At 49.1% G+C, this 21,500-nt stretch overlaps 1 protein-coding gene across 11 annotated transcripts in view; it reads right to left on the bottom strand.

Annotated features, from left to right (window-relative positions):
- ERMARD (ER membrane associated RNA degradation) overlaps nt 1–21,500 on the bottom strand; it is a 44,537-nt gene that overhangs the window by 18,175 nt on the left and 4,862 nt on the right. For 7 of the 11 annotated variants that reach the window (XM_019831529.3, XM_019831528.3, XM_019831525.3 and 4 more), the window contains 14 exons: nt 20,760–20,861; nt 20,148–20,237; nt 18,078–18,175; nt 17,524–17,660; nt 15,480–15,594; nt 14,636–14,738; nt 11,539–11,568; nt 9,737–9,805; nt 8,206–8,379; nt 5,056–5,139; nt 3,317–3,390; nt 2,606–2,731; nt 2,060–2,278; nt 1,045–1,158 (listed from right to left, as the gene is read on the bottom strand). In XM_019831529.3, coding sequence (XP_019687088.3) covers nt 1,045–1,158; nt 2,060–2,278; nt 2,606–2,731; nt 3,317–3,390; nt 5,056–5,139; nt 8,206–8,379; nt 9,737–9,805; nt 11,539–11,568; nt 14,636–14,738; nt 15,480–15,594; nt 17,524–17,660; nt 18,078–18,175; nt 20,148–20,237; nt 20,760–20,861 — 1,535 coding nt within the window. Of the gene's footprint in view, nt 1–1,044; nt 1,159–2,059; nt 2,279–2,605; nt 2,732–3,316; nt 3,391–5,055; nt 5,140–8,205; nt 8,380–9,736; nt 9,806–11,538; nt 11,569–11,606; nt 13,770–14,635; nt 14,739–15,479; nt 15,595–17,523; nt 17,661–18,077; nt 18,176–18,712; nt 18,825–20,147; nt 20,238–20,759; nt 20,862–21,500 lie in introns of those variants that run through there. The other 4 variants (XM_019831532.3, XM_019831527.3, XM_023254617.2 and 1 more) reach the window with 4 other exon arrangements.

Here is a 21,500-nt window from a genome sequence, read left to right as displayed (position 1 = left end):
CCTGGGCTCCTGCGCACCAGGCGCCTGCCCTCGCGACGAGCCCTATAGCTGCACCGCCTCGTGGGACACCTTCCGCTGTGGCAGCACTGCTGACATGCGTTCACCAAACTGTCCACATCCCTCCTCCTGACTGAGAGGAATCAGTCACGCTTGTATTTTCCAAGTTCTCTCCAGTCTGCCAAGTAGTCTAAGATGTTCTCCAGAGTCTAACTCCAAGTATTTTCAAACTTAGAAGTTAAAAGAATAATGCAATAAAAATCCACAGATGCTTCGTCTAGGGAGTGGTTCTCAGTTGGGGAGGACACTGTATCTGGGGATGTCTACACCACTTATGGCTACCCCGGGGCGCCGCTCCCGCCCTGCGTATCCACACAGCCACCGCAGAGGACCCCCCAGCCCAGAGCATCAGCAGTGCTAAAGCCACCAGTGATTAACATTCTGCAAGTTCGCTGCCCTTGTTCGCACTTGGGTTCCATGATTCTTTAAGAAAACGTCAGTCATGTTTTCGTGATTTTTTTTTTTTAATTTTTAAGTTTAGTTATTTATTCTGAAAGAGACAGAGAGGCAGAACAAGCAGAGGAGAGGCAGACAGAGAGGAGAACAGAAGGTCCGAAGCAGGCTCCACGCTGGCAGCAGAGCGCCCAACGTGGGGCTCGAACTCACGAACCGTGAGATCATGACCTGGGCCGCGGTCGCACGCTCAACCGAGCCACCCAGGCACCCCTCATATCCGTCGTAAACACGAGGTACGTGTTACCTCCAAACTAGCAGCAATACCCGTCCCTGGGTGGTGTCGCTACACAGAGTGAGGAATTCTGAAAGCACTCACAAGTGCGTCACATAAATTTTCTGAAGTGAGCCTACGCGGTGTTAGTTTGAAAGGTTCACAAACTTGCCCCAAAGTCCACAGAGAAAAACAGCGAAGAGCCAACCAAGACTGGGGGGTTTCAAAAAAAATGTATCAAGGAAAATAACCAATAGAAGTGAAAACTGCTGACAATTACCAAGACATAGTTTCATTTCTCATAGGCAGGACATACTTACTTTAGATACTGTTGATATTCGCAAGTATTTTTTCCATGAACCACATGAATGTTGACCAATTCCAGCGCAATCAGCAGTAAAATCAGGTAAAGCACAGGAGACAGAAGCTTAATACTAAAAACAGACAACAAACAGTTAAAATTTGACAAACGAAAGTATTTTTCACTTTCATGAATGCAAACCCTTTTTCAATACTTTTTTCTTTTCAAGGGAACTGAAATGCAAACTTCTCAAGAGGAGGCTGCCTCTGTGGCGGTTTCCCCGTGTGCCCCCCCCACCCCTTTGCTGCCGCCACCTGCCCGCCCCGCCCCCCCTCAGGAGCAGCCTCTCAGGAGGCTGGTCCCCAGCAGGACGGTGCCCAGCTGCCCAGGAGCAGGACTTGCTGGCAGGCTCCACACCCCTTGCTTCCACCGGCCCCGGGTCTCTGTGCCACCGGCCAGCATCTTACTTCTAGTCTGATGTTTGGCAAAGGACTCTCACAAGAATAAATACGCCTATGGCTGTAACGTGAAGACGTGTGCAACGTCTCCAGGACTCAAAGATACTACAATCAAAGTAAGATACTATCTCGCCCGTGAGACTGGAAGAGCATTTTTCTCAAATACACCATTTGGGGAAGGATGTACACATAACAGCCACCTTACGGACTGCTGCTAAGAGTGTAACTGCGTGTTACCTTTCAGAAGCAGCCAGGGAACACCTGTTAAAAGTGTTCGAGACACAGATGCCACTCAACCCAAAGCTCTAGTAATCTGTCCAAAATTGTAATTTCCTAAGGATGGAACACGTCCTGAAATACACACAGGTGAAGACACCAGAAGGCAGACGCACCCAGGTTGACCTGCTGTTAATATTTAAAATCCGAATATTCTTTCGGGTTGGTAACACCCATATTCTCATATGCCCAAATTGCAATAGTGTTTAAAATCACATGTGCCGGAACTTTCTGAAAAAGCATCAGAGAACCCCGAGAGAACTCCTGCCCAACAGGGACCCGGGACGGCGAGCCACACACCTACTCAGCATGTGCAGATACGTCTGTCTCTGCCGGGAGCGCAGCCTCCGTTCCACCCACTGCCGCTGTCTGAGCTCCGCGGAGGCAGCGACTTGGCTGGACACGCGGGCACAGTGTGCGGTGATGTTTCGGAGGACAGTGAGCACTTCCAGAACGGTTCTGGGACAGAACAGAGTTGGCACGGGGGTGCTGCAGAGTTCACGGATCACCTGGGGCCACCTGGGGATCAGAGCGCGAGTTCTCATGGGGCACGTGCGCCGCCCGGGCTCCCTGGAAGGTCAGCTTCCGGAGAGCGTGGCCAGTCGTGCACTGTGCCTAGGCCAACATGACACACGGCAGACGACACACATGCTGGACCGGGGGGGACGGGGCACAGGGCCGGCTCGTCAGGCACAGCACTCGCGCACAAGCCCGTCGAGGCTCATCTCCCCGCTCCCCTGGCGGCACGACCACCGTGGGATCTGACGCCGCCACAAGCTCGCCCAGTTGGAGACACACACAACGGCGGAGTCTGGGACCACGATTCAACAACTCCCAGACGCTTACTTCTCAGCAGGAAGGCTGTCCAAGCCCCTAGCGACACGGTGATCCTCAGGCAGGTGGTGACACAGCTCAGACATGATTTCTGTAAGTAAAGAGTTGCAGGCATCGGTCTCAGAATGACCTTCTAATCTGAAAGACAGAATATTTAAAGATACAGGACGACGATTAAATGCCAATCGGTGCCCGTGCGCGATGATTATTTCAGTGGTTCACTGAGCAAAGCACTTCATCTGCAACTTAGTTTCCCCAGACATCAAAGAAAACAGGCTCCGTCGAGGCAGTGGTACGAGCACAGTACGACTGCTCACAAAAGGGACAGGTCACCCGTGCGTCCTCCAGGAGAACCTGGGACCTGCTACATCCTGACTCCAAGCGACCTCTCCACCCCCGGCTCTCTCCTCAGCTTCAGACCCCGCTTCTCACCACCAAGTCTCGCTAGTGGACACCACCCTCCTCCCTCACCGCCCGGCCCGGCCCCCTCCCCCCACCCCCGTGCAGAGACCGAGGCTCCCTCTGACCCGCCCCGCACTCGGTCGTTCCCCCTCCCCCCACATCACCCCCCCCCCCCCCAGCACTCGGTCATCGTCCCTTCCACCCACCCCCGCACTCGGTGATCCCCCGAGCACACACACCCCACCTCCCCACCCCCTCCCCGCACTCGGCCAGCACACCTCTCCAGGCTGGCGTTCGCCGGGGCCCCAGGATGGAACTCACCTGGCAGCCTCCTCGGCTTCTGTGGGCAAAGACAGGAGGGGCCAAGCCCCGAGGCTCTTCTCACAGCTCAGCACCTGCAAGGAAAATACCCTATTGCCCTTAAAGCTTTTATAGAACGGCCTGAAAAACACGTTTGCAAACTGCTACGCAGCAACCAACAGCGTTCCGGAAGATGCATGTTGGTAAAATTGTTACAGATCTTACATTTTAAAACTAGATGGCAGGGCTTGGCTATTCAATAGAATCAGATAAGGGAAGGCCGGTGAAGTCAACAGGGGATTGGAAGGTAGTTAACGCCTGGACTAGCTGTAAAACTTATCCCCAACTCTTTTGGCGCCTCTCGTTTGAGACCCGAGGTCGACCACTCTCCTCCATCGCCGAGTCAGGACTCGCTGTAGTGAGTGGTCTTCACCCAGACGACACAGCAGAAGTTAGGCTGTGTGACTCTGGACGACAGGTCACAGAGGGCTGGGCCTCTCCTGGGGAAGCCAGCAATCGGGAAGCCCTGCACCAACTTCTCATCCCCTCACACGGAGCACCGAGCCAGCGGAGCCCAGACTTCTGATGCATGAAAGTGGGAGCATGTTAAACAGTGCTGTTGACGCCACTGAATGTGGGTAATTTATGCGGCAATAATAAGCAAGCAATGACCCTACAAGGGACAGGATACAAGACTGCCTAATGAAAAACGGATAAACAACGGACAGCAGGAATAAGAGGCTGCAGGCAAGGGTGATCATCTGAAACGCCCACTGTGGGGCACGGAGGGGCCACGGAAGCAGCAGCCAAGGAGCAAGGGGGCCTCGTGGGGCTGGAGATTCAGCCGAGGAGGTCCACGGACAAAGCCTGCCTTCCTGAGGCCTCTCCTCCTTCCGGGACCTCCCTCCGTCCTGTCTGCGTGTGGAGTCCTGCGGGCAGCTTCCGGTGGCCTCCCTGCCAGCGACTCTTGTTGTTGGGAAGCTCAGAGCCACGACGGGCAGGCTAAGTGGGCGGTGCGGCTATGTCGGCCGGATGTCTCGCTGCCAAACTAGAACCCACCAGACCCAGCTATTCGGGCTGAATTCTCTCACATGGCCCCAGCATGGTAGAACACCCCTCGCGTCGACTGCGGACAACCCCTCGGAAGTGACACTATTTTTCTTGGGACGTCATAAATCGGTGGACAGAGTTCCCTCCAGCTGCCACTGCAAATCTCTCTCTAAACCCCTTACGTGCGGATTTTATAGCTTCCGTTGAGAGGCCAATCTCACCGATGAATTTCTAAGTTAGCGACTGTCACGATCATGATGTTCTCGGAGGCGACCCCGTTCTTGCCCCTCGTGCCACACTCCTATCCACCTACGTGTGCCTGAGGTAAAGTGCCGAAGCCAGTTTCCACACTGGAACTTCCTGGCGGAACCGCTCCCAGGTTTGTGCTTTGCTTGCTTTAATTTAGGAGCGGACAAAAGCTGGTCTTATGTGGTTAAAGGAACATGGCCATTCTTCGCCACCGACGGACAAAGAGCGTCAGTGGTCCTGAGTCAATGGCAATAATAATGACAAGAGCCCACCAGGGCCCCACGATGGTCCAACCACCACGCATCAGGTACTAAAAACACCTGAAGAAACAAACGCTCCAATGACTTAAACTGCCGGAAGCGGAACAGGAGGTTCAGAGGACGGAGCCACCTGGGGCCCACAGAAGCTCCGCTGCAGGGGCCCGCGCGTGCGCCCCTCCCGGAGGCCTGCGCGCGACTCACCTGTTTTCTCAGCTGAGACACCGGGTGGAGGTGAGCACGGTAGCTTTCGGCGAGACCGACCAGTGACCTTATCGCCGCCTTTTCCTGGTTCAGAGAAAACAGACCGCGGTTAGGATGACGTCTGGTCAGGCCTGTACTTTCCTTCTACCGAATGCTAATCACACGGGAGTCCCAATTTCCCATTACCTTCCTTCACAGAATCCCACTCAGCTGTAACAGAGCAAGGCTCTTCATTAAAACAGGTTGGAGGCAGCAAACCATAACCAACACGATTTTTTTAAATGAAGCCAATTAACAATGATAAATAACAAAGGCCATGTCTGCTCTTTGTTCACGATCAAGGATGCTAGAAATAAGTGAGAAAGAAGAAAACGATTCCAAACAAACAACTGGGAACGTAAGAACTTCTCGTAAGAAACCAGAATGGGAATCTAGACATTAAAAATCAGTACAACCGAAAGTTATATCACTATGAATACTTAATTACTAAACACATAAACATTGAAGAAAATAGTAAAATGACATTATTTACAGCTGACGTAACCGTGTAACCCGAAACTCCAAGCTGGCTGGCTAAAAACCATCAGAAACAAAAAAGTCAGTGAGTCGCCTGCTGACTAATTTAACACACCAATAATCAATGAACAGCTTCCCCGCACAGAAGCTCTAACTACCCAGAATTCTCAACGGCACAAAGCAAGTCGCCAAGTAGCCAGACGTAAGTTACGTGAAGAAATACGCTGACCCTGTCATTCGCTCGAAGACCCAAGTCCTACACGCAGCTGGAGTTCTGGGCCACGTGCACAAGACCCACGGACAGCCACGATTCCCACGTGGAAAGATCAGTGATGAGCCACAGAGGACCTGGGGCCCGGCAGTCGCCAGAGCACACGGCTTCTCCTCAGAGGGGACGCGGCAGCGGGAGGGCGGTGGACGCGAGGAGGGGGCGTGTGGAGGATCGCTCTGGCAGCCGTGCAGACAAGAGAACAGAGGGGCCATCGCGAGGAGGGCAGGTGGAGGGTAGGCGGGGGGCGGGGGAGCAGCTCGGCCCAGCAGGTGCACACGGTGCAGGGAGAAACGCGTCGGGACATACGCTCGGGTGGAGGACGGAATACGGCGTGCGGTCAAAGACAGGACTCTGGCCTTGGGATGGCACTGCCACTCGGGGGAGGCTCGGGGAGGGGAGGCTGAGGACGTGGTGACACCGCGTTGGGGAATAATGTTCACTATTATAAAAAAAACATCAAATATCCCTACATTAACCCATCATCTCATTCCTGTTTGTTGCCTGGTTAGTCTTAGGCTTTGTGTTTATTGTGTAATTACACAAGTTTGGCTGCGATACTAAGTAGAGAGGAGGCAGGGAAACTCTACAAGGTAAGACAGATGGGAAGTAACCCTACAGATGCTCAGCTCCATCACGAAGGTCAGTACAGATACACCCCGAGCACCCAAGACCAAGGCCACTGCACACAGCACAGAGATGCTGTCTCCTAAATGCTGCTGGGCCCTTGGAAGTGACTTGTCAAAGAAAAAGGGCCAAGAAAACAAAAAACAAAAACAAGTAAATCTAGATTCTCTCACTCCCAGATGAAGTAAGTTCCAGCTGGATCAAAAGACCTACATGGGGGGGGGGGGGCTGTAAAGTTACTAGGGAAATGTGTACATATGTTTGTAATTTTGGAAAGCAAAGGATTTTTTAAGAATAATTCCAAATGCATAAGCCAAAATGAAAAAAACCTCAAAACTGAAGTAGGCAGCAACAGGCACACTGGAGAAGGCGCACACGGCTAATAAACCAGTGGGGAGAAGCACAAAATGGAAAAAAACATGAACAGTTCACAAAAGAACTACACACTTCCAACAGCCACAAGAAAAGAGAGCCAAGTCACCCCCAAAATACAAGAAGATAAAAACAAAGTCTCGCCGGTACCTTCTGCTTCAGAACTTCCCTTTCATAAAGTCACTTACACAAGTGTCCAAATGAACAGTCTCCTTCAGACATTATAATTAGGAGCGTTCCCCACGAGGGAAAATTAGAATTCAGCCGTCAGTGAAGGACGACTTACGTAAATAAGGGCATACTGATACAAATGGAATGTCAAGTCGCAGATAAAAATAAGGTAACACACTGTTCGTGAAAATGCTAGCTACGGAACAGAATGTGTCTGCACAGCGAGCCACGCTGCTGTGCTTGTGGAAAGACACAGACAGCACGTGCTAACAGTGGTCCCCTCAGGAGAAGGCCTGCCTCAGTGCCTTCTCACGTCAGTCTTTCCATCTTGGTGGAACTTTTCAGACAATTTTTACAGTAACTGTTACATGTATGATTTGAAAAAGGATTAAAATAAGAATAACCCAAATTGTTTTAAAATAAGAATTATAGTTTATTGATAGATGCAAATATTCTGCCCCATCGATTTGAGTCGTTTGTAAAATTTTCTGATTTAGTTAATCCCATTTACACCTGTCTGGTTTGTAGTATCTATGAAGCATACATTTTTTTTTAACGTGCATCCAAGTTAGCATACAGTGCAATAATGATTTCGGGAGTAAATCCCAGCGATTCATCCCCTATGTGTAACACCCCGTGCTCATCCCAAGTGCCCTCCTTAATGCCCATCCCCCCCACCCACTCCCAGCAATCCTTTGTTCCCTATATTTAAGAGTCTCTTCTGTTTTGTCCCCCTTCCTGTTTTTATATTATTTTTGTTTCCCTTTCCTCGTGTTCGTCTGTTCTGTGTCTTAAAGCCCTCATGAGTGAAGTTGTATGATATTTGTCTTTCTCTGACTAATTTTGCTTAGCATAATACCCTCCAGTTCCATCCATGTAGTTGCAAATGGCTAGACTTCATTCTTTTTGATGGCTGAGTAATTTTCCATTGTACATACACACTCCACATTTATCCGTTGAAAATACGTTTTTAAGAACTAGGTTAAATTATTTTAGATTACACGATGCTCACCTACTTGTTGCGGCAAACGCATGCGCAACTGTAATCAGGTCACAAGTGTCGGTTCTGCTGGAGGCATACTGTACCTCAGATGCGTTTCCACAAAAGATGATTAAGGCCGAATGACACGTGAGAACAAACTACTCTTTCACAGCCGAGTAACCGCGAATCGCCCGGTTTTCTCCCTGTACGTTACCTTAAGCACTGACAACGGGCCTTCGTCGACGAATCGGAGTAACAGCACGGTGGAAAATGCAAGCAATTGGTTCGCCGCCTCTTTTGGAAATTCCGGGAAGCTGATCTCCCCGTGGCTCAGATGGTCTCTTACACGAGGACCCTCCTGATGGTTCAGGAAATCCCAAAGAAACTCCTTCGGGAAAATGAACAGAAGAGACTTTGTCGGCTTTCTCAACCAAGGGAAGGAAAGCGCCGAGGCCCCGGACGGACCATCCTGATGGTCACGGAGCAGCAGCGCTGGCTTGCAGAGACGAGAAAACCGAGCTTCCAGACCGGAGTCCTCGCTAGTGGCGCCCAGGTACGTGCGGGCCTCCGGCTGGGGGCCCCCGGGCCTCTAACTCTGCCCGCGGCCCGGCTGCCTGGCCACAGCGACACGAGGCCAGCTCCAGCGCCGTAGGGCCCCCCCCCCACCCCCGCGTCTCACTCCTGTCAGCTCTGAGCCAAGGGGCTGAGGCGTCCACACCTGGAAGCGAATTTGCCTTCCACAGAGCAAGCACCGCTGTCCCCCCGTGAACACAGCCCCCACTTCCCCCCCGCCTGGGGCCGCTCCCTCCCAGCGCCCTCTCTCCCATCATGGCCTCCTCCTCCATGAAGCCTGATTAAGACAGCAGCTTCTTTCTCAATAGCACCGGCGGGGGCGGGGGGGAGGGGGACACAGAAAGACAAAAAACTGCCAGTGGACGGAAGAGTCACAAAGATTGAGGATGGAAACAAATGGCGGATAAACTAGCTCAATCATTCTAATGTCCTGACGGCAGAAATGACGCCCCAAGAGCACACAGTCTCACTAATGTCCCACAGGGACTAGAATCCAGGCTGCAAAACTCTCAGTTAAAGGAACAAATACAGGGGCGCCCAGTGGCTCAGTCGGTTAAGCATCCGACTTCAGCTCAGATCAGGATCTCACAGTTCATGGGTTCGAGCCCCACGCTAGGCTTTGCGCTGGCAGCAGAGTGGGTCCTCTGTCTCCCACTCTCTCTGCCTCTCCCTTGCTTGCACTCTCTCTTTCTCAAACATAAACATTTTTTAAGTTAAAAAAAGGAATAAAAAATTTTACTTACAGTCCAAAGTAGCTACTATAGTATCTTCATAAAGTAAAAAAAAAAAAAAAAAAAAAATTGGTAACAGGAAATGGCTCTACATAATTCTCTGTCCTCTTCCAACATGCACACTCGCACACTCACTAGTCACACCTGACTTCTGCCGCTGTTCACAAGGCAAACCTGGCTCCCCCAGCAGCCCACACCACACAACAGACCCAAATATACTTTGGAAAGCGGGTCTTAGATAACCAGCCAGAAGCCAGGCCCCGGAGCTGCAGTCACAGCCTAGCAAGTGTCTGTGACACGTGTCAAGTTGATACAGCACGGGAGTGGCTCAGAAGCACTTTGGGGAGCACGTCACAGGTCAAAATTAACTTCACTTTGGAGAAGTGCTAATCACACCCATTAATATAAGAATATTGGATCAGAAAAGGCCTAGAATTTTACCATTGCAGGCTCTCCAAGGAAAAGAGGAAGTTGATTGAGTTTACCATCACTCAAGTGCTTTGCCAATATCTAAAAGACCAAAAATAAATATATGGATTAATTAGTACACACACACACACACACACACACACACACACACACACACACAGTACCTTCAGCATCCAAGGAGATAGATGTATCTTTGGTATGACATGCTATGTAAGCACAAAGCAAGTTAAATGTAACAAGGACAGTCTTAAAAACATGGCAGCCACCCGTTAAAGAAAGCTTTTCTTAACCAGTATAATGACTTTAGGAATAAATATGAATGTATATATATCTTAACTGTGTGAGTACATGCGTGTTTACGTGTATTTATATGCATATGTGTGATAACATATGTATGTGATGCATGTATTTATACATGTGTGTACATCTATGTGTATTTATACGTGTATTTGTATGTATGGGTACGTGTGTATGTGTTTTGTACGTACATGTGTTGATATGTATTTACACGTATATGTGTATGTCTACATGTGTGTTTATGTATTTGTGTATATATGAGCACATATATTTGCATTTATCTGTGTATGTTTATACAGATCTATGTACACACGTATATGCACGTGTGTACCTGTGTTTATAAATGTGTCTGTGTGTATGTGCATACTTCTATGTGTGTGTGTGTTTATGTATGTTTATGTGTGTGTTCACGTTGCATTCATATGCATAAGTGTGCGTACATGTGGATGTGTACAGAAGCATCCATCAGAGTTACTTCAAAGGCCACTTCTTAATTCACCACTTTGGAACCCAGCCACCCAACCCACTCCTACACACCTAATCCTCCACAGATAGGACTACACTATCTATTCCAATCTTCACAGTATCAAATGCATCATATATTTAAACCACAGCAAATTATTTACCTAATGGAATAAAGTTTGCAGGTAAACTGGCACAGAGTTTAATCCCACCCACCCATTCACTAAGGGATCTAAGAGTTCTCTTAAAGGCGAAGTAATCTGAACACTCAAATCTCTCCACACTCTCCCTTTGTTTCCTCCTGTAGGCTAACTCTGAATCATACTTCAAGCTAGATAAGAATCATTAGCTACCCACACAAAACCCTCTACACTATAAAGTGATAAAAGGTATTTTCAACGGTAATTTTTACTATTCCAGATTTTCACATTCAGAATCACACATCCAAGTCACAGAATAAATGCCTAAGTGTATATTGTACACACACAGAGGTAGTTCACTTATATTTCATTTGCAAAATAAGCAAGTGTCAATCTTAAATCTGAAGTGTCACCTCCAGCAGCACCTGGGTGGCTCAGTCGGTTGAGCGACTGACTTGGCTCAGGTCATGATCTCGTGGTTTGTGCTTTCAAGCTCCGCGTCGGGCTCCGTGCTTACAACAGCTCGGAGTCTGAAGCCTGCTTTGCATTCTGGGTCTCCCTCTCTATCTCTCTCTCTGCCCCTCCCCTGCTCACGTTCTCTCTTTCAAAAATAAACATCATAAATAAATAAATAAATCAATAAATGAATAAATAAATAAATAAGTAAATAAATAAAACCTCCAAATAATTACAGAATATAATATTAATATCTCTTGACATTTTCCAATATGTGTCTTTCTATAACTCGAGAAACAAGGTTAATGATACTGGATCTCAAAATCAGTCTGGAAGCCTATACTTAACTCTAAATAAGGGTGATGTGGCTTTTTTTTGGCATATATGACTACCAACATTTTCCTGTGTAACAGACAATAATGTTTTGTTTGTTTCAAGATATCCTGTAAGTTTACTTACTTCATCGAAGGTGGTATAAAGAGCTGTTGACTTGAGAAAAGGAAAGAAAAGAAATAATTAAAGCAAAATGTGAGTACAGTGACGTTATTCAAAGCAGGAAAAAAATTCTAGTACATGGCCACAAACACGAAAACTTCTTCCAAAAATTATCTGGCAACGCTTTGGGTAGAATGTCCTATACAACGTAACAGCACGAAAGGCTGTCCTGTACGATGTAACAGCTTGAGAGGCACGGGGCCACGTGAAGACACCACTCCCACAGCACTCTGGGTCAGAAACCTCCCGTCGCCTCACAAAGCACGACTCACACACACGATCTCGGCCGGTGGCTCGTCTTCGCGGGCAGGAGAGCACAACTCAACGTGCCCTCCAACGAGCAGCCGTGTTTTGCGTGCTTCCTGGTGTAACCACTACTGTTTACACGCACAGGCTCCGGAGCCGCTGCCCCAACACATAAGCCCAGCTTCCACCCTCCCCGGAAGGGAAGCCCAGGGCACCTCCACACGTGGGCTTCTCTGCAAATCGGGACATGAGCAACTCCTGTCTCAAAAGGCTGCTGGGGGGGCGCCTGGGTGGCGCAGTCAGTTAAGCGTCCGACTTCAGCCAGGTCACGATCTTGCGGTCCGTGAGTTCAAGCCCCGCGTCGGGCTCTGGGCTGATGGCTCAGAGCCTGGAGCCTGTTTCCGATTCTGTGTCTCCCTCTCTCTCTGCCCCTCCCCCGTTCATGCTCTGTCTCTCTCTGTCCCAAAAATAAATAAATTTAAAAAAAAAAAAAAAGGCTGCTGGGGAATTCAGGAAGATTTTACACATGCTGTGATGCAGTCGGTATCTTGTGGGAGCCAGCTCTCAAGAAAAGTGTCTCATCTCTTAACGCTTATTAATGTATTTCCAATCTAACATTATGAAATTACCTCCGACGTTTATGATATAGAGGATTACGAAGTCTGTATCCCTCACTCCCAAACCTATACCACTGACCCTAAAATTTCTCTAAGCGCTCCTCTAAACATCCGACTGCCTACTCAAGACCCCCCCGACCACTTCCTCATAAAAGCTGAACTGCTCATTTATCCCCATAAACTGCACACATTAACTTCTACCTTGTTTTATAGAATTGGTACAAATGGCTTACCTGTCACCCCTAAACACGTAAGCTTTTTAGAAGACACAAAGTCTCACTCATTTTCTTCCTATCTGCCACCACTCTCAGAGACCTTATGCTGTAAGTATTCAGTAAATAACAGCGTGTGCACAGCACTTTATGGCTTTATAGAGTATTTTCGCGTGTGCATTGCCTTATAAACAAACTGATGCTATGTTTATTCTGAACAAGAGCCTGGGCGACAATTTAAGAAATTCTTTGATCAATTACTTCCTCTGTAGAAACAGTCTTCTTTTTATTTGTGTGGTCAAATAACAATAACCGGACGTGTTTAAACCACATAGCGGTGAGCACGCTGCCATGAAGAAAGCCCAGCGGTGCTCGAGTGAAAGCTCTGACAAACAGGGGTTCTAGCTCTTTCTTCCAGAAGACAGATGCCCCACAACAGTGCCCGGCACTGCCCTGGGCAGAGCCAACATGAAAGGCACCGGGCGTGGGCACCAGGGGTACAAATGTGAACCTTCCGCTCCTGAGGAACCTGCACCAGAAACTGTACACAAATGCACAGAAGGCGAAGCAGAACAGCCTCGAGATAAAACAGAAACAGGACGCAGAGGAGCGAAGCTGGAGAGTCTGTGTGGATGAGGCTCTGGGGGTCACTGATGCGGCCTGAAGTGGTCAGGCAGGGGACGGTGGGCACAGCCCTAGGAGAGACACACATGTTCCAGAACCGGGGAGAGGCCTCAATTAAGCCGGAGGAACTGGGACAGGAGACAAGCCACGGGAACGCTGGGCCGCACGGAGGCCCCAGCACGCCACACGGGAGGACGACACTCGCTGCAGGCACCGGGGTGCCGCTAACAAGTTTTATGCAGATGAGACCATAAAAGACAGAAGAATACTCATCAGTGTGCAAAACAACTTGCGGTAGGGTGAGAGAAGGATCAGAGTCATAAAGAGCACTGGGAGGGGAGCCAGACGAGGCCTCAGCACTGGAAAGGAGGGACCCAGGAGGAATCAGGGGCAGGACAGACGGGCAGAGCCGGGAACTGAGTGGCCGGGGTGGTGCGGAAGGCCACTGCGAAGTGACCAAGCGAAGGAGGACAACAGGGAATACCAGAGAACAAATCTGTGGGAGAGAAAACAAGTTTTTCAGAAGTACGGTAGTTTGAGACGCTGGGGAAAACCCCTACGAAAGCGTTCGGCAAACACGTGTACACCTGACCCGGGAAGTAGGGGAGAGCGCTTCCTTGGGGAGCACTGCGGCCCATGCTAGAAACTTCCATCCTGGCACTGCTCTGACTACATCCACAATGCTGTGTATGCTGGCTTTCACTTTCATCAGATCCAAAGTATTCTCTAATCGTTCTTCCCGCAGAGGTAAGGCAGCTGAAGACGTGGCAGTAAGATCTCCCAGGGGGCAAATGCGGGAGCACTACGCTGAGAACAGAATTTTGACAGATGTTTCTAGAAAGGGGCAAAATGGAGGAAGCTGAGCTGGTCAAAGAAAGAACGAGGCCAGGTCCAGCGGCCCCTGCCGCTGGCCCCCAATACAGGCCCCTCCTTTCCTCTACCCTCCGCATCCTCTGACGGTCAACGGGGCATGTGGCCACCCAGAAACCTCTTCAAGCCACCACCCAGAGGAAGCGGTGTCCTTGAACGGCCACGCTGTAGGCCACGGACCACCTCATGGGGTTACAATGGTACATCAATAATAACGGCTATGGGGACAAGATAAGTGGTTTCTACTTCTCTGACACGAGTTTAACATACTTGGTAATACTACTATCAAAAACTATCACAGGTAATTGTAAGCCCTCTAAAATCGTTTTAACAGGAAGCCACAAAAAATGGCACTCAAGCCTTCCAAAGAGAATTCTTAGCTAAAAAATTCGTTTCATGGTGAACAAAAAGAAGAGATTCAAAACGTCAGCGGGTCCAGAAAACGGGCAATACAGCAGCAACCACCCCCATGGATCACTGAAGCACGGGTACCTCAGCCGTCAGAAGTCTCCGTGGACACTTGTTAACGACGGCAAACACTCTCCTGAGTCCCGTCTCCAGCTGCGGCAGTAACAACACGGCACAGTCAGCAAACCTGCGGACGGAAGCAACCAAGCAAATCCCGGAGCTTTAAAAGCAAACACGAGCGCCAACCCAAGTGACGCCGCTTTATTCCAGAGGTCACCCTCGTGTGCTCAAAGCCTGGAGGGCAGAGGACACGCTAACGCGAGCAATAAAACCGAAACGCAGTCTCATTTGCCTGGTGATTTTAAACTCATTTCCGCTGTTTTTGTGTATCAGAGGAAACACGTTTAGAAGCTTCAGGAGAATGACATGTCATCACGGGTCGGCCTGATTCTTCCCATCACTGGTAAGAAACACTCAAGTACCAGGATTTCAGGGGTTCTCGGGGTACAAGTACCAGGATTTTGGGGGGTTCTCGGGGTACAAATGAACACACAATGACAGAACCGGAGGGAAGCAGAGGTCATGCCTCCGGAGCGCTTCTGCCCCGCCTTCAGGAAACAGCCTGGCTTCTCCCCTCCCTTGTCTCCAGCAGGGGACACACAAGAGGCCCTCCCAGAGTGAGAACTCCGTTGACTCTGAACAAGAACCGTCTTTGTCGACTGTTCCAAAAGGACAACACGAGGCGTTTAACACCCAATTACAGCTACCATTTCGCTCACTGTGAGAGGATATCTTGTGCTCGACCCTCCTGGAGGAAGCCCACCTCTCTTCCATTCCAGCAGCAGAAAACATGGACAGTAAAGGGTTTTAAGAGGGACCAGCCTCCTGACTATCAAGAACCTCTGAGTCCGCACCCTCAGTTAGTTACCTGTGTGCCTTGAACCTGATTAATGCCTCTTCCCAGTACGGCAACATGATTTTTAATATAAAAGTGGATTTCTTCATCACTTCTTCTAACACTGGAAGTACCTCAGAAGTCATATCTGCAAAATAACAAACATGTATTTTTACATGTTTATTTAGAGAGACCTGGAAAGAGAACATGCACACAGGAGGGGCAGAAGGAGAGACGGAGGGAGAGAGGGAAAGAGGCAGAGAGGGGGAGTGGGGGAGTGGGGCAGTGGGGGAGAGGGGGAGAGGGGGAGGGGGGAGAGGGGGAGAGGGGGAGAGGGAACCCCCAGCAGGCTCCACACTGTCAGCACAGAGCCCAACAGGAGGCCCAATCCCAAGACCATGAGATCCCGACTTAAGCCAAGATAGAGCCAGTCGTTTGACCGACTGAGCCACCCAGGCCCTAAGAGAAAAGTATTTTTAATTACCGTCACACTCATCAACTGAAGAGACACAGAACCAGACCACGGAGGGATGCCCATGACCGACCTGTCCAGGCTGATGAAGCAGGCCTGGGGCAGCGGCACACGCCGTCCAAGAGTGAGACCGGCAGACTGGAGCCCGGGCTGTGGGTGGCCGCAGACACCCTGGGGCAAGGGCACAGGGACAAGGGTCCCCTTGGCGTTTTAGGCTACGACAACTTTTGAGCAGAAGAGTTCAGGGTGGACCAGCTGACCACGCTTGACCGAGAAAAGTGAAATACATTTTCGGAAGACAGAAGAACAGGAGTGGACTATGCATGACGAGGACACGTAGGCTTGTCCTTGGGAACAAATGTGCCCTCTGGTGGGGATGCTGATGGGGGGAGAGGGTGTCTGCACCTCCCCATCTATTTTGTTCTAAACTCAAAACTGTTCCACAACTAAAGTCTCAAGAAGTATACGCGATCGGCAGTCAGCAGAGGACCCAGCAGTCCGCGGCACCAAAGGCGCGGACCGGACCCCCGGACCCAGGACTGCAGAGATCTGGGCTGCGCCCCATGACGCGCGTCAGAGACCCCGCTGCCACACCCCTACAGCCCCAGGGAGCAGGAAGGAACGGGCTTGGAGCAAACACGTTTAACTGCGCTTTCCCGGTTTTGTGTCCCCCGACCCCATTAATTTGGTAAACGGCTCTGCCATAGAAAAAAGAAGACGGAGGAGGCCACCTATGCTGTTGGCCTTTTTGGCATAATGAGCACGCGCACACAGGCACAAGAGCTAAAAGGAGAAGGGAATGCACGTTTCAAAACGGTCCTGAGGGGCGCCTGGGTGGCGCAGTCGGTTAAGCGTCCGACTTCAGCCAGGTCACGATCTCGCGGTCCATGGGTTCGAGCCCCGCGTCGGGCTCTGGGCTGATGGCTCAGAGCCTGGAGCCTGTTTCCGATTCTGTGTCTCCCTCTCTCTCTGCCCCTCCCCCGTTCATGCTCTGTCTCTCTCTGTCCCAAAAATAAATAAACGTTGAAAAAAAAAATTAAAAAAAAAAAAAAAAAAAACGGTCCTGAGCCACCTGTGCATCAACACGCCTGGAGGATAAACTCATAATTGACTCACGCAGCCACGACTCTCACAGCCTCCCCACCACAACCCATGGAAAGAGGGAAGGTTTCTTGTTTGTTTTTGAATTAGACATCCATTTCATGGTTCCATTGGCACATTTCTTTTTTTTTTTTTTTTAGTGTTTATTTATTCATTTACTTATTTTGAGAGAGACAGAGAACGAGCAGGGGAGGGGCAGAGAGAGAAGGGAGAGAATCCCAAGCAGGTTCCGCACCATCAGCGCACAGCTAATGCAGGGCTCCGTCCCTAACTGTGATTCATGACCTGAGCTGAAATCAAGAGTCGGATCCCGACTGAGTCCCCAGGTACCCAGGGAAGGTTTTACGTAGCAAATTTAAGAGGTTCTTCATGCAACTTTTGAAGGCATCTCGCCTCTGGAGAATAACAGTCCGCCTACAGGGTTCAAGTCCCTATGCTACTTAATGACTTTATACGTATCTGTACGAAGACACATCCAGGACAAATGGGGAGCGTAGTACTTGCCTGGGAAAACGGCCAAATCCTCAAGGTCTGGAAGAGCTCTGAAAGGTCGGTGCACCAAGGCGAATTTAGTTTGTCGCAAGTAACTCTTTAGCAGCTGACCCAAGCCCGCTGTCAACAGCGTCATCATCGAACAGTATCTAGTGCGCAACACCGCAGCATGTTAGAAAATGAACCGTCATCCACATAAAGAGCTTTACTGTCAAAGAACAAGCTTAAAATTAAGAAAGCAAATCATCATTAAATCGCAGGGAGGTCCCCCTTGCGGCAGGGATTAAGCTAATGCAATGGCGGGAGGCGGGGTGGGGGGGAGCCACCCTCCAGGAGGCCGAGCACCCCACCGCTTCCGTCAGGCCCACCCTCAGAACTGCCCTTGGGGTGGATGGCAGCGGAGTCCCAACCCCGTCACCACCCCAGGTGTTCATCCGCCCCGTTTTATCTTCAAATTCCCGCTTCAAAACTCTCATCTTTTCCAAAATACACTCACGGGAAATTCAAGACAAACAAAACTCTTAGTGCACTAAAGGAGCGAGAAAATGACCTCATCAGCAACGTACTTCAGAGGGACTTCGTGAGGGGACGCAAACCCATGCCACAGGATGTTACGCAGATTGAGCCCGCGTGGAGATCCAAGGAAGACTTTCAGTACGTCCATCTGACCAGGTTAGGAACAGCAGATTACCGAATGGTTGCATAACTACTGGACAAACCAATATAACATACAGTGGGAAGAGGTTTGCTTTCTTCTTGAGAACAGACCCAGGGCTTTGGCTAAACAGGAGCAGCAGTAACAGTAGTAACACGCAAACAACATTTACTGGGCATGTAAGACATCAGACACATTTTGTGCGTATTTATTGCTCATTCACACTCCCAACAACCTCTGGGAAGGCACGACTATTATTCCCACTCTGCAAATGAGAAGTACAGCATAGAGAGGTGAAACCAAGGCCTCGGGGAACCCAGAACTATAAAGGGGGATGGGATCTGTCCCAGGCTCCGCAGCTTTCCTACTGGACATCAAGCCTGCCTCCTATCTAGACCAAATAAAACCACCCGGTGAACAGAAACCTCACAGAAAGCAGCGTGTGTTCGCGCGGTAAACTCCAGGAAGCAGACCCCGTGAGGGGGCCAGACCACTGAGGCTCCCATCCCAGGCCTCCCGACCTCACTGTCTGACCTGAAGCCTCACCTGCCTCTGTCCCTCCACGCATATGGTCAAGATGCCCCTGACGGGGTTCCTGCTCATCAGAATGCAAGAGCCACACACGTCTGTGGGCTGCCTCTGGGCTTGGAACGCCATGCTTGGGAACAGAGTCAGAAAAAAGGGAAGATATGCAGACACTCAACTCAAAAGCGGGCCACGCGAGAAAGAAGAGTGAGCATCCAGAAGACTCGGGAAAGGACTGAAAGCCTCCTGGCGGAGGAGGAAACAGACCCACCGTCACGTTCTCTCAAAGGCAGGGTGAGCCGGAGAGTTATAAAGAGGGGTTCGCCCGGAAACTGGCTCTTCCGTGCAACTCCAGACACCGCCTGCTCACATCGGTCCTTACTCCTTTAATATTCGTATCTAATATTGGTAATCACGATGATATTCATTTCACTACATTCGTTTTTAACTTAATACTAACTTTAATGAATCGTTCACACCACCTGGGCCATCAGAAACACAGAAGCCAACGAGCCGGTGGACCTGCAAGGCGCTGGGCGTGGCTGCAGGCAGGAAAGGCCACCGGCACCCAGGCAGACAAGGACACAGCCCCAGACCACGGGATCTGTTTCAGAACTCAGTGTAACAACGAGAATTTTGTACTTTTCTTTACCTCACATTCTCCACTAAAGAAAACGATCTTTCAGCGACAAGGAACCACTGTAAAGTGGGAGAGCTTTACTGAAAACAGATTTCTTACCCCCAAAATAACGTATTAGAGCTTGTAACATGTTACAGGATCATTTTAAACACCTTCCAGGCTTGGCGGGCTCCACTTTCTGCGGGACGCTACCCTGGCTCTCCCCTTCACCCTGACCCTGCCTCATCAGTTGCCTAAAGGTTACTCATTAGTCTTAAACAACTTGGGTCATGTGGCCTGCAGAAGATTTTGAAATAGTAAATAGCTCTGCATGTTTTTCAGTTGGCACCTAATTTTTTTTCACCCTAAAGTCTGAGCAGTTGCAAAGGGTATAAGTTCCCACACATTAAAAACACTGAGATTTTAGGATAAAAGTATATCACTCTTCAAATGGTTAAAATTGTATTCTAGAATAAGTTACTGTAATTCTTAATATAAAATTAATGAAAGCGATAGAGTTCAAACTGTCCACCTGGTGGCCCTACGGCTCATGACACCAGAGGCACCACACTGCAGGTTGTCAGCCCGAGGACAATACCGCCCAGCTCAGCAACTACGGCTCATCAACCAGAGGCTATTCTACCGCACTGAGACTCAGGCTGAGAGAGAGGTGGAAAAGTGGCAATTTTGAAAGGGGCGGTGGGAAAGGAACGTATGATTTAATTATTGACATAATTTTTTCCTAATTCAGCATCAACTTTTAAGGCACAGAAGTATAGCTAACACAAACTGTTTTGTGTTGTGCCTACTCTCCCAGTTTTAGAAGAACAAACTTACCACAGACTGCCCAAAGACCTGAGCAAGCTCCTCAGATGCAAGCAGGTCTCTTAAAAGAAAAGGACATTCCTTCCCATTCAGTAAAAATACCTAAAAATCAAACAAGAATTGTATTACAGTCCCATTATGAGACAAAAAATGTGAAGAAAAATCTCACCCATAAAGTCACTGATTGTGCAAATGAGGGGAGAAAAGCACTAAAGACATCAATGTTTGATTCCATAATCATTCAAAAAGAAAAATATTAAAAATCTGTGTCATGGGGCGCCTGGGGCTCAGTCGGTTAGGCATCCGACTTCAGCTCAGGTCATGGTCTCAAGGTTTGTGAGTTCGAGCCCCGCATGGGGCCCTGTGTTGACAGCCTGGAGCCTAGAGCCTGCTTTGGATTCTGTGTCTCCCTCTGTCTGCCCCTCCCCCAGTCATGTTCGTTCTCTCTCTCTCTCTCTCTCTCTCTCTCTCTCAAAATAAATAAATAAACAAACATCTGTGTTAAATGATTACATTTAATAGAAAACCAGTAATTAAAGTCAAGAAATCTAAATACAGCTGTAAAAGTTTTATGTTCATTCAGATACTTTACTAAACCAACAAAGAAAGAGTTCTCACACTTACATCACCCAAAGCCCGTTCTAGACATGCTGTCAGTTTCATTAAGCTAAGAGAAATAGCGGGAGATTGAAGGCTTTCCAAAGCATCAAGTATTTCAGGAAATAACTGTTGAGAGTAGGACATACATTAGAATTAGTGCTCAACAAGAAATATTACTCAAAGTAACAATAGTATTAATGAAATTCAAACTTCTAAAAGTTTCAACTGGTATATTTTTATGACTTCTTTGGTATAGGTAAACATTTTCTACATAAATATACAGGTGAACCCTGAACACAGGGTTTGAACTCCACAGGTCCACTTAGATGTGGATTTTTTTTTTCCATAAATATAGTACAGTATTGTAAGTGTGTTTTTTTCTTCATGATTTTCTTAGTAACTTTTCTCTAACTTACTTTGTTGTAAGAATACAGTATATAAATCATAAAACATACAAAACATTTGGTAATCGACTGCTTATGCTAACAGTAAGGCTTCTGGTCAAGAATAGGCTGTTAGTGGTTAAGTTTTGAGGGAGTCAAAAGTTACATGCAGATTGGGGCGCCTGGGTGGCGCAGTCGGTTAAGCATCCGACTTCAGCCAGGTCACGATTTCGCGGTCTGTGGGTTCGAGCCCCGCGTCAGGCTCTGGGCGGATGGCTCGGAGCCTGGAGCCTGTTTCTGATTCTGTGTCTCCCTCTCTCTCTGCCCCTCCCCCGTTCATGCTCTGTCTCTCTCTGTCCCAAAAATAAATAAAAACGTTAAA

The sequence above is a fragment of the Felis catus genome, chromosome B2, assembly GCF_018350175.1.
Source record: "Felis catus isolate Fca126 chromosome B2, F.catus_Fca126_mat1.0, whole genome shotgun sequence".
NCBI lineage: Eukaryota > Metazoa > Chordata > Mammalia > Carnivora > Felidae > Felis > Felis catus.
The sequence above is the reverse complement of the archived record's forward strand: the minus strand, read 5'-3'. Positions and strand labels throughout refer to the sequence as shown.